This window comes from Rhea americana, unplaced genomic scaffold (assembly GCF_003343005.1).
Source record: "Rhea americana isolate MKP2758 unplaced genomic scaffold, rheAme1 scaffold_44, whole genome shotgun sequence".
Classification (NCBI taxonomy): Eukaryota; Metazoa; Chordata; class Aves; order Rheiformes; family Rheidae; genus Rhea; species Rhea americana.
This window is the reverse complement of record NW_028186579.1, coordinates 5942534-5956037: the sequence shown is the minus strand read 5'-3', so window position 1 is coordinate 5956037 and position 13504 is coordinate 5942534. Positions and strand designations below refer to the sequence as shown.

General features: G+C 36.0%; 1 protein-coding gene across 1 annotated transcript in view; it reads left to right on the top strand.

The window, feature by feature from the left end:
* The first annotated feature begins 3143 nt into the window (after window positions 1-3143).
* The window catches only part of BABAM2 (BRISC and BRCA1 A complex member 2), a 174038-nt gene continuing 163677 nt past the window's right edge, over window positions 3144-13504 (top strand). The window contains exon 1 of the mRNA XM_085315893.1: window positions 3144-3328. Coding sequence (XP_085172019.1) covers window positions 3201-3328 — 128 coding nt within the window. The 5' untranslated portion in view covers window positions 3144-3200. The remainder of the gene's footprint in view (window positions 3329-13504) is intronic.

Sequence of the window (13504 nt, the reverse complement as noted above, 5' to 3'; positions counted from 1 at the left end):
GGCGTGCTGGCGGGCCCGGGCCTGGGCCTGCCTCCGCGGGGCGGCCCAGCCCCGGGCCCGGCCTCGGGGGGGGCGGCCCGTCCTGCCCCGCGGGGCAGCGCTCAGAGCCGGTAGCCGCAGCGGGGCAGGAGGGAGTGTTGCCGCCGCGGGTCGGCGTAGCCCTCGTTACCGCCGAGGGCGTTTGCGAGCCCTTGCGGCTCCCCGTTCATCTGCGCTGTAGTTSGCGTTTGGGGTCGTGGCAGGACGTGGGAAGGCATGGTAGCAATCCCGAACTACTACTGTGTCCCCCCCGCCTTTTGCCCTTTGGCCCAAAAATGTGTTACTGTGACCCTCAAAGTGAAAAGCACAAAAACATTGCAAGGAGGGAAATGACAAGGTTAGCTAGAACAGCTTCACTCGCATTTCAGAGTAATCCCTTTTGCCTCCTGTCCGTCAGAATATTCATCTTACTTTCGTATAGCTTAATTTATGCAGTACCCATACGTTTATTACCCAGTGCTGGGGGAACAAAGTGTCTTGCGTCTTCCTGGAGGGTGCCTGAAGCAGTCCCTCAGGTTTATGATTACTGTGAAGACTTAAAGCATATGATAAATCTGTCTAAAAGAGTTATGATAGGCTTCTAGATCTGAAARGATTAATCTATTTGTTCTCCCAAATATTTTGGGAGGGAAACTCTACGGTGAATTTCACTTTCTATTTCATTGGGTCAACTCAGTATGTTTGCAGTCAGTTTCCAGTATTGCAGGAAGATTAAAGTGGGAAAAAATTTCTATGCGTGAGAACTAAAACTTAGGGGAATGATACTAATTGTTTTATAGTTTGTAAATCCTTTTGTTTACAAAATAAACCAGTGAGTCTGGTTGATAGTGACCCCTTGTGTGGTAATTGGCTTGTTTTGTCAAGGTATTGCGGATCTGAAAGAAATGATGCAAGAAATAAAAGAAAATGCTTAGGAGTTACTTACACCTTGTTTTGACAATATCTTTGTGTTTTATTAGTGTGAAGATAAAGAATGCCATCCTATAGTCGATTGTGTCTGTCTGTATTCAGCTTTGGTTGCCAAATATATCGTCTATGTCTCAAAGTTTTGCCCTCATACTATTTATCATCCCCCAAAATGTGTCATATTATCAAAACTTATTTTGAGATATTCATGTAYACCTTCAAAATGCTAGAGAGAACTTGTCTTTCAGCATGATTTCATGTAGCTGTGGTTTAAGAAGTGCTTACCTTCAACTGTCCAACCTGCTGCTCTGCCTGAAGTTTCTGAGAGAGAGCTGGCAGAATGAAATATGTGCCCAGTTGCAGCCACTCTAGAGCAAAATCTATCAGTTTAGCTTAAACTCATTTTTATTAGCAGTTCAAGCTAAGCCACTGGACTTTGTATTAAAATAGGACAAGTATAGGCTTGTGTTCTCTTCTGTCAGTTCCTCTGGGGAAGAATAAAGGTGAATAGGCAGTAGTTTTGGGGAGAAAAGAAGTCACAAACAGAAGGTAGCATCATAAGTTGCTGCTGGTGTTTACTAAGCAAACTTAAGTTGTTAGCCATTGACAGTTATGATAAATCTGCCAATATGAAGAAAAAAATCATATRTATATATATATATATAAAATRTATATACACACACACGCACACGTGTATATGCACAGAGATGTTTCATGTGCTTCTTTAGCTGCGGTAAAATGTAAGAGTCAGCATATTAATTATTGTATGTAGGAAATCTTCCTTTACTAGTATTTTCCTTTTTCTTAGAGTGCTTTTACCTTATTCAAGTACATTCAGAATAACTAGGATAATTCCTCTTTCTGAAGGATTCGTTCACAGTACTTCAGTGTGAATGAATTTCTTAAGAACAGTATATCTAAATCAAATGTTTCATGTTTCTATCAATTAGAGAATTATCAGTTTGTAGGAAATTCATTAATTACCAGCTAGTTTTTGTAACTAAGTGTTAGAAACAACAACAAAAGATTTGGATTATGAAATTGTGAGTTGCAACTGTTGCAGTGAGTTGTTCATGCTCCTTATAAAACACTTATTAATACAGCAATCCATATTATTTGTGAATGTAAATGAACAATGAAGTCATTGTGAAGTCTTACCCAGAATAATTCTGTAAGAGAATGCTGTATTAATTGGTGGTTTTTTAAAGTATCTTTTAATGATCAGGTTTAAAGTATGGGCTCTTCCACCTAACTTTTCAGTGGCATATTTGCATTACCTTGAGACATCTATGGCTATATTTTTCTAGAACTCCAAAGTTTAATTTTCAGATTACATTAAGTGCCTAAGAGTATGATGAAATATATTGTTAGCATTGTAATAAGTTGTTCCTTTCCTTACTTTCTCTTCTTCTGGCAGACTGTGTTTGTCCACATTCTCTAGTCTTTTTGTGTTGTAATGGGCTAGAATATGTGCATGTTCAGTTTCTGCATTTCAACTAAATAGAACAGATTCTTAAAGTGTGCTGACTTAATGGCTTAATTGATTTAGTATAGGGTGACACAATTGCAAGCACTTTTAAAAACATCGTACTTAAAATCTGTGTATGTCCTGCTCTGTGTTTCATGAATGATGGTGCCTTTCAAACGGTACAGTGATACCTTTGAAAGAAAAGCAGTGTGTTAGCCTTTAAATGGAAATCTAAAATGCTATATATAGCTGCTTAATGGAGTAATGTAAAGATAATAACGATTATGGTTATGCTAACGATAGTTGTATTAGAAATTACAAGTGAAAATGTGGAGAGAATAAAATCCTAGTCCCACYGCAAGTGATAGCGAAAGTCCCGTGGATGTAGAGGGAGCAGAACAACAGCCCAGTGTGGGTTGTCAGTCGCAGACTGTGCATGGAAGGGCTCCCAGTGGCGGGGCTGTGAAGGGTCAGGATGGCCTCCTTATGACGACTTCTTGGTAGGGGTAGGATCTTAATTACAGGAGCCTAGGAAGTGGGTCTAGTTTTATGTTGAGATTGAATAAACAGGCATCCATGCCTGTTGCTAAGGTAGGAGGATAAAATTACTGTATTCATTTTTCCTGTTCACACTTCAGTTGCTTTATGTTCCTGCTCATTTGAATCCATAGCTTTTTTCCTTTGATATCGACACAGTACATGTGAATTTACATCAAATAAGTAGGATTTCTTTTCCCCTTACCCCTTCTGTACAGCTCAAGACAACAGGAAAGAGGAACATACTAAAATGTCACCTGAAGTTGCCTTGAAAAGAATTTCGCCAGCACTCTCGCCTTTTATTTCCAGTGTGGTCAGAAATGGAAAAGTAGGACTGGATGCTACTAACTGTTTACGGATTACAGACTTGAAGTCTGGGTAAGTGTTTGAGTTCCTTATCAAAAAAGAAAACCCAATACCCAAGCAACAGTTCAGATATTTTTACAGGACTGGATTTTACTACATCAGTATGTTTTTAAATGTTTCCAGTATATCTGGAGCTGACATACTAGCTAGATTGTTTTTTTGCTTTATTACCATTTTCTAGTTTGGGGGATTTAATTTGTCACATTGTTGGCAATAATAATCTTGTTAGAACACTTTCATCACTGCCACTTGATAGTGCTGTTTTTCAGCAGTAAGCTAGAGTTATGAATACTCTTTCCTGTTTATCACTTGCTTACTTGATCTTTTCTGTAAATTACATACTTCAAGATAAATTTGTATGATATTACCTGTAGTCATGAATACGCTAAATAAGACAAAATTAAGTTTTCATTTATCTGACCTCCCTCAAGATCAGCCCCATCAACTGGCTGTGGGGCCAAGTGTTTGAAATAAGCTAGGTTACTCTTTTTATTTCTAAATCTAGAAGGATACCTAGTGATTTTCAGAGGAGAAGTAAAGTTTGAGATGCACGTGTACAAAGGGACTCCGATGTGTAACTGCCATGAATAATACATGGCAGAAGTGAAGTGCTAGAAATAGAGTCATTTTAGCTGTTGTGCAAAGAGACGGAGACTCCCAAGGTGGCTGATAAAAAAAAAAAAAAAAAAAAAAATCAAACGTGGGAGGTGTCAGAAATTCCATTTTCTTCTAGAAATGAGTATCTGATCATATCCATGATTTAGGTACTTATTTGAGAATGGAATTCAAAGCTTGATATTATTTTGGATCTAGGTGTCCAAATCATCATTTTGGTACAAACTACTACTTACTATTCTTTTGGTTTTTACTCTAGTTTTATGGTGCTCATTTTTGAATGATAACCTAATCCAGTAGGACTCAATATTTTTGTGTCGTAGACCGCAGCCAAGCTTCAATTTCTTGAGCACCACCAGACATGACTATTGTTTAAACTTTGATTGAAAACAGTACTGAAAACTTTGTTTAATGTGCTTTTGTAGGCTGTTTTATTAAGGTTTCAGGGACAGTTTGGAGGTTGGGTTTTTTGACAGTTATGCTGCCTTTTCAGAAAGGAGATCTGAAATATATGCTATAGTTAGTTTGAAAAAAATCATTCCCTCCTCTCATCACCTGTAAGGTGCTGTGACTGAGTGCAAATTTACTGGGAGGTCTAAGGAGCTATAACCTTGTTATTAGTTCTATCTGATTTGGCATTTAGGCCTGGAAATTATGTGACACAGGCTGAGCAGTTATGCAGCAGAAACCCTCCATTCATGCTAGACCTTGTTTTCTCTTGAATTAGTCTCCTAGGAAGGCTGAGATGGGAGCTATCCTACATCTCTCCTATTGCGTCTTTGGAAGAAGAATGCAAAAGGGAGAAAGAAAACACAGCTGTAGTTCAGTAATGAAGGCATCAACTGATCAGGTGGTAGAAAAGATTCTKTTCTGTGCCCACTGACTTCCTTATGGTGTCCGCTTTTAAAAAAATAGATTAAAATAGTTTAAAACAGTGTTTTCTGGCTGACTGTTTTCAGAGATACTYTTTTTAAAAGGTGTAAAGTTTCTGTCCAGTGATCTTACTGAAAAACCTCAAGTTTACTTTGATAAAACCTGAATGTTTGCTAAGAGGTTAACTTAAAAACGAACACGCCGACTGCTCCCTCAACCCAGTGGTTCAAATTCTTCAGTAACTGTATTGAACTTGGAGTCTAGAAYGCGAAGTACAGCCCCTGAGGGCGCTTGTCCCATATCGTGTTTAAAGGAATAGATTCCGTTACATGCAAGTGCTAGCAATGTTTAATTTTTATGTTGTTCTGGAACACACAAATGCTTTGGTATGTGCCTCTTTTTTATGTTCAGGCTTGTTTATGGGTTGAGGTTGTTTGGAGTTGGTATGATGAAGTTTCTGCATTTATTTGAGAATTATTTCTTAACGGCTCTTAGGTTTTTTTCTTAAAAATAAGTTTCTTGAAAATATTATTTTAAAACGAGATCTATAAGCAAATAATTCTTTGACATTTCTTTGAAATTTGAAATCTCATGCATAGAAGAGTTTTTGTTATATTTGCAGGAAAGGTTTTTGTTATATTTATTTGTTATAAATATATCAGTTTATGAGAGAATATTGTGAATTTACATGTCACTGTGGAAATACAAAATGATTAAATTCTTTACAAATTACTACTTTATGATGTATCTTAGCAGATAAACAGTATAAAATTACTTACAGAGCATAATATGGTTACATCACAGAATTATAGAGAATTTTCTTCCGTAACTCACAATCTAATTCTGTGGTCTTTATCTTGTGAGGCAGGACTTCTAGGGCTCTGTAAACTGTTTCTGAGAGGCTCACAAGAGGTGATTAGCAAGAAGAAACCCTCAATCCACCATACTTTTTAATGCTAGTGGGTACTGTCTCTGAAGAAAAACTTGTAGGGCTTCAAGAATCAAAAAAACAAAAAACAAAAAAAACCCCACAGAACTCACCATTGATCTGCTCTATTCTTCTGTCCTCACACCATGCAAATATTCAAACCCTTTTACAGTCTCAATTTCTTTAAGTTTTTGTGAAAAAGAAATCCTAATGGAGAAGAAATAGGAGGCAGAGCCTAATGTAGGTGATAGCAGTGTGAACAAATAGAAATAYAGGAACAGAGATGTTGGGAATAAACGAAGGAAAAAAGGGAGAGCAGTTAAGGCAAAATAACGAGAATGAGGCCTAGGAAGTTAACTGTAAAACTCTCTTCAGTTACATTGGTACTGAATCAGGCTTTAAATATAAAAAGTGGAACTTGAAGATGAGGAAGAGGCATTGAAAGTATTATATGACTGAAAGTAACTAAAAAGCAATTTCTGGGGTCTCAATGAAATGATTATCACCATTTGTAAATACTGCCATTTTATAAACTTTAGTTTTAAACAGTGAATGTACATTTATTCACTTATGAAAGGGGCTGTAAACACAAGCTCACCTTAGGCTAGCTTAAATTTATTACGGATCATGCAAATATTTTATGATTTAAACAATTCTAAATGTTTTATGTGGAAGAAYTTTTAAGAATTAAAAAAAAGTACAATTCTACTATAACTTTTAAGAAGTTAAAGTCCTTATGGTAATCATCTCAGTATGTATGAACTGTGAAAATGAAAACTTCTAGAGGCTTCTGAATGTGTTCACACTGATGAGAGTCAAGGGGAGCAGCTGCATGTCTGCTCCAGCATCATGTACCACACTGTTAACTCTGATAGAAGAATAGACGTTAACGTAGTACTCAACTTGCCCTGGTAAATTGGTGCTTTACAGTGTCCATAAAATAAAAAAACAGACTGCATTTTTTTTTGTCCATCAGTTCTTGTTTTTTAGGTTTTAGAAACTGGAGCTGTGGTTAGTAAGGATTGATGGTAGTATTTTGAATATTGTAGCATCTCCAAGGTATTCCCTATTTGGAGCTTTGCTTTTGTCATTCCAAAACGAAAATGGAAGGAATTTCCCTTTTGTTTCACTTTTGCAAGTTCAAATTCCAGGTTTATAGCTTATGTTAATTGATTTTGATTTGTAAATGGCAATCATGTATTTTAGATATATTTTAAGTCTTGATATTGTTTGAAAAGTCAATCAATATGTCTGATGTTTTCAGTAAGGAATGTATTTTGCACTTGTTTTCATTTACTGACTACTTAGTTTTGTTGTGTCTTATGAACTGTATTAAAGAACTTATGTTTGATCAAAGCTATGAAGTATGGTGATATATTAATCTACACTGCTTGGAAAGATGGGAGGGAAATGTCATGGTGAGGAAAAATTCTTATTGTTCTGCAGTGCTTGGATATATAAATATTTTATAATAGTATGTTACAGTTCTATAATGTCAGTGCGTTTTACAAATTTTTTAGGCAGTCTCATCAGATGCTTACCTACATATACATCCATTGGTAGGGCCTTCAAGATCAAGTCTTACTCGTAGGAATTATGTGGCCGCTACTAATGCAGAGTGCCTAAGAAAGAAATGTGAGTACTCCTTAATTGTGCTCGCCTGTATGGCATGGCAAGAAAAAGGGAAACTTTTCAATAGAAATAGTAAACAAAAGTTAGGTGGTACATAGTTACCCAAAGTAGAATTTTATCAAGTTTGGAAAGCCATTATCTTTTTTCTTGTTAAAAAGGGCTGTGGACTCCACAGGGAACAAAAATAGAACCTTGGTGTTAGATCGCCTCTGAAATGTAGCACTGCTAGCAGCACTGATTCTGGTGATAAGAAAACCTTGGAAGGCAACTCTGTTGCATTAATRAAAGGCGTTCTTTGAGATGTCCGAATGGATCAAAGCATTTAACTGTTGCATAGGATACTACTTTGTTCCAGACCCCAAGAAAATAGTGCTGTCARTTGAGTCAATGTCATACGCTGTCACTCAGTTTATCTCAAGTGGTGTCTCTTTGAAATAATGACCCATCTTAATTAGATATTAAAATCTGCTCATAGCCATCTGAATTACGACAAAGGTATTTTTCTTAGCATTTACACATACAATCATGGGAAAGATATTGAATAGGGAAAATTGTTTAAGTAGATTAATTTAGAAATAGAAGACAATGTTCCGTATGAAGGTATTTAATTAACGTATAATGTAGAATTCAGTTATTTAAGAGGTTGCTGCTTTTTCTGTGGCTTGTGACAATGGTTCAAAAGTTGTGTGTCTGGTGGTTGTTGCCTTTGAGCTGTCCCTTCAGCTGTCCCTCAAAGTCCATGCTTGAGCATCAAGTTATGTTGCAGGCCTCTTCTTACTCAGTGAACATTATTTTATTTTTAAAAGTAGTCTGATGTGATGCAGCAGGCAGATTTTCAAAAAGAATACAGTGATATAAAATTCTGTACTTTCACGTTATCCACTTAAGGAGTGAATACAGCAAAGTTGCAACTTTCATACTTGTTTAGTTATATGTACTTATTCTATATTTATATTGAGATTAATTACGGAATCTTATGCAATTGATTTGTAAATGCAGCTATTTTATGCTTTGCACCTGTCCGTTTCTCTGTTATTTCAAGCTCTCTATTTGATACTGAACTATATTACAATTACTTTTTTTCCTGAAAGAAACCTATACAAAGAGTGATCAAGAGAGTGTAGACTGTCTGGAGCAGATTTTTAACTTACAAATTCACTATCGAGTTGTARTAAGATGTTTATAACTTTACTACCCTGCTTCCTCATAAGCAGTCATGTTTTAGTTTTTGTATTATCAAGAAGTTGATAACAGTATATAGTATATATGATATTTCCCTTTCATCTGAGCATTTCCCTTTTTAATGTAAGTAGGCATTTTACATTAGTATTTCTTGAAATAGTTGTTTTTTACAGTGAAATACTCTTACAGTAGTGCAGTTAGTATTCAGAAGTTTCACTTTGATCTTTTTCCTTTAAGCAGTTTAAACTGAATTTTTCTACTTAAGTTACTTAAGAAAATTTGCATTCCATCTGTATCTATAGGTAGATTTTTTTAACATGCATTTTGTGCAAGTGAGTATGAAGTTTAACCAGCCTGACTCTTCTGAATGCAATTGCGATTATGAAAAGCTGTTTTTTAAAATAATTGTGTTTTGAGTGAAATGTATACTTGAAAGGGTGTGGTGGCTTCCAGGAAAGTTATGGTCTCTTGAGTCTTACTACACTATTGGATAAGTTATAAACTATTACTTATTTTGCATAGAGTAGGTTGTTTCCTTCTAGCTTCTAGTAATAGATGTATTTCTTTACTACAAGAAATCTTACTACAAGCAATGAGGTGTTYATCACCCTTGAGCAAAATTTAGCAGGCTAAAGAGGTTGAAGCTCTGATGGGGACGGTGTGAGACAATTTTCACTGTGGAATAGCACTTGGAACAGCACCTTTTTTGCTGTCCCAGGAAGATGGACTGTCTTTATGTTTAGACTCTCTTGTGTTTTTGTTTCTGATTGTTGGAAAAACAAAGGGAAAATATCTGATAAAGATTTAATTTTCAGTGTAGTGCATGTATGTGGTAACTGTTTTGCAAATATCCTCCAAAAAAATTTGGCATTTTTATGCTATTTTTATACAAGATGCTTGAAGTTTTTGAAAGAAATAAGTGCTTACTTGTCAGTTTCAAGTGCTGAGAGTAAACAAATGATTTTAAAAAGTGAAGGTAGCATTAGTTAATTTTGCTAAATTTTGGCTGTGGCTTGAAAGACTACATACTTTCAGATTAAATACTGACCAATATGTCTCTGCTGATATTTTTGGGTTGGGACAGTGAGTGACTTCCTCTTGTCTGATCTTGCAAAAATAGAATGTAGTTGCTATCAGTTTTGTGCTTTGATAAAAATGAAGAAACTATTTGGTACAAGTGCCAATTGTTTCTTTTCTAATTTGTGTAAAGAGAGCTTGACATGATGTGGTATTAATTTACCTGCCAAATATAGTTGGAAAGAAATACTGTAGCAAGTTATTTAAATGTATATTTTGGCTATCTGTAYCTTGTTAACTCATTGCACACTTCTTGAAAGCCACAACTTACGTTAATACGTTACAGATTTCTGTCCAGGGCTTTCTGCTGTTATGATAAGTATCTTGCTTAATTCCCAGCATTATGCATCACTGCAGCAGGAAAAAAAAACAAAAACCAAAAAACTCATAATGAGACTTCCTTTTTTGTTGTAAAAGTAGCTATGAGGAGAACATCAAAAATCTAATAATTGGGAGTCTGTTCCAAAACTTCCCCTTCTCTCAAGCCTTCACACCATACAGATGCAGCTTTTTTAAAAAAACTAAACTGGGCAGATTCTAGCTTAACGTGGATCTTGGATGCATGATATATTTGACCAGAAACTAAGAACAACAACTGGCTTTTAAAATTCTTTTGTTTTGCTAGTAGAGAARAATATATTACTGGACAGCTGGTAGGTAAATTCTTCCAGCTTTACATTCCCAGTTACGATTCATGTATGTCTGGCTTTCTCTCCCACGTGTACATGGCATAACATTACAAAGCCAGGGTACATTTGTAATGAAACTGAAACGAAAGATCATGACTTCTAGGTTTTAGCCTGCTTGCTGCAATCATTTGTTGATGAGTTTAGGAATTTTAAAAGCATAGGAGGTCATCAGAGACTTGATCCTGACAGACTGGCATACAATACTGTTGAAGATCTCATTCTGCCACATTTACATTACAGCCAGCAGAAATCAATGGGAGTAGTTCTGTAGTCTATTTTTGTGAATTAGCGATAATAAAGGAAGCGAGTCATTTATTTTTGAAAACAGAATCTGTATGCTATTTTCTAATTACACAGCCGTTCTCTAACTGTGGAAAATCAGTATCTGTACAAGCCTTTTCTTACAATGTGTTGGTTGTTGTGCAGATTTGCACAGGAATTTTCAAAGGGAAGTTTCGTTGTCACTGCAGTCTCTTTGGCTGACATGTAGGTTGAAGTCTCTGTACTGCTGCCTTTTTAAATACTCTCTTATCAATGTCCTGGATTTTCTTGAACCATCAGCTATGCTGTTCTTTCTCTGACTGATGGTGAAATGAACTTCTCTGACAGCTCAGTATCTCTGTCCAGCACTGAATTATACAGTCTAAGTATAATAGCTCAAGTTCTACTGGAAATAGAATAGCCACATCTATGCAATGGTATGCCTGAGCTATTTTACTCTGTTTCTTGAGATATTTAGCTTGGGCAACTTACTTGGCAGTGCATTGCACAGTGAGGTATGCCTTGAGGCAACAATTGTCTAACTGGCAAAATACATATGAAAAAAATACAGCTAGACTTAGAATAGTTTCTTTTGCTCCTGAAATTAATATTTTTTATTGAAGACACTGAATTCCGTTTTTGAGGTAAAAGTAAACATCCTARATAATCCATAGTAAAGAAAAAGTAGCAGGTAAAAGGGAGCATGTTTCTTTTGTCCTGCCTTAGAGAAGAGAAATGATGTGTCTGACGCAAGCCAGTCAGTTTTTTTTTTAATTTGTACTCTGCAGTAAATAATTGAATGAACAAAATCAAGACTATTAGGTTTGGACATTTTTCAATTATTGTAAGATTAAAAGAATCACAATGAAATAGAATTAATTAAAAGAAACTGCAAAATTCCATTATGGTGAAAATGCAAACAAACAAACAAAAAAACTCTGTGTCTAAAATTACTATTTTTAGGAAAATRTACTTGATTCCCATGTGTCACTAAAATATTTTTAAACCTAAAACCTGACAGARTACCTGTTGCTTTACTCTGGTCAATTTTTGTTCAACTGAAAAACTCACTCAGATCATTCATATTTATAATTTTGGTTTCCTATAGCCTTTCATAATGGGTGTAATTTCACATATCTCTTTCCTACCTTTTCATCTTTTATAATTTTTGTTTTAATCTCCCGAATAAAAATTGCTTTACAGTTTGTTGTGCACATCTGCCATTGATTATTTTCTTTGGGGCAGGAAAATAGAATATGTTATATTCTGTAATAACAATGCTTTTATGTTAAGAACTTTTTGTAGACTGCTGTCTGTCCTGTTTTTCAGATTACTATGGATCTTAGTCATAAAACCTAATTAAAAATGCTATAAAAGTCAGGACTTCGCAGGTCAGTGGCAAACCATTTACAACCAATGAAAATGCTTAAAAGGAATCACTTCGCTGAAGATTTCCAGTGGTTTAGTATCTTCCATTTGGCTATTGATGATTGAAACTGTTGCATAACCAAGTCAACCATGTTCTTGCTCGAGTGTTTCACAGGGGCAGAGGCAAAATTTGGTTTTATTAGATGAGTGAGAGAGATGAGAAGTGGAAGGTTTAGATGAAGTGTTTGAAGTGGTATAAAGACAGGTCAAGGGATTTGGGATGGATCTAGGAGGAAAGATTATAGGAACTTTGCATAAACTGGGCTCCCATTTTCCACTGCGATCCAGAGGTGACTCTACACTTGAGTAGTCCCATCCTTGCGTTTCCTGCAGGAGAGTCTACTCGTTCTCGTGGGCGGCTGCAGAATGAACTGTTGCCTTTGCGATAAGGGCAGGTCTCTCTTGCTTCTCCTGCTGCACTGCTCGTGGCATTGTGGTCTCACCCTGTCTGTTTTGAGTTTGTAGCGCTCATCAAACCCTTCTGTAAATCATCTTGATTCACTGATGTGATAAAAAGAATCCAGCTTCCAAGGGAACTGGGGTTATTTTTCTGCCATGTTAGGGAGCTGAAGCAGTTCACCGAGGCTATGGTAGTAGGTAGGTAAAAGTCATAGCACGCAAAGTGGAGAGGAAGTTACATTTTCCTCTTTGGCAGGAGCAAGCTATTAGTTCATGTCACCACATCTTATCAAATGAAATCATTTTTTTTTTCTTTTTTTTAATGCGGTTAGGATAAGCACATACTGACCTATAATTTAAGTTAAATAATACAACCTCTGGGCAAGTGACTATAAATGACACTGAGTTGTAAAGAAACATTTTAAAACTCAACAGAGGGGAATGGCTGGTCTGAAAACAGCCTGGAAGTGTGAGCTGTGTTCAGCATTAGAACTTCCTGAAATTCAGTGAGTTGCTAACTTGCAGTGAAAGGTGCCAAAGAGGTTTTGACTCTTGTCTCTTCTTCCCACAGTACAACTGACTGCCCTTTGGGAATGGGAAGTGCTCCTAATTTGTGGGTTTTATATATGATGAGGATTTTCCTGTCTTTTCAGTCTATTATGCATCTTTAATATTGTAGTGGGTTGTAAATAATGTTAAAAAATAGAGAACTACATATATTTTTATTAGAATATCTTCTTCTCATAGACTTTAGATTTTTACAGTTCTGTAGTGTTTTATATTAATAYTACCTCTTTTAGATGCCCTCTGAAATAATTCCATTGAATGTATGTGCTGTTGAAAGCTAGAGAGTTACGAGTTTCAAAATGTCTTTTCAGGAGTGATCCTTGCTTACTCTAACTTTCATATACAAAGAACTGAATTACTAAATTGCTGTTTGGTGTATTACTATATATTTCTTGCTTCTAAGAGTTTAAGATTAGGAAATCAAATATTTAGAGGTACCTGGCCACAAAGTTCTAAAAATATGAAATTAGGAAAAACTTTTTAAAGGAAATGTGAAAAGAGAGGGTATACAGTCTGGACTCCTTTTTAATAATGTGT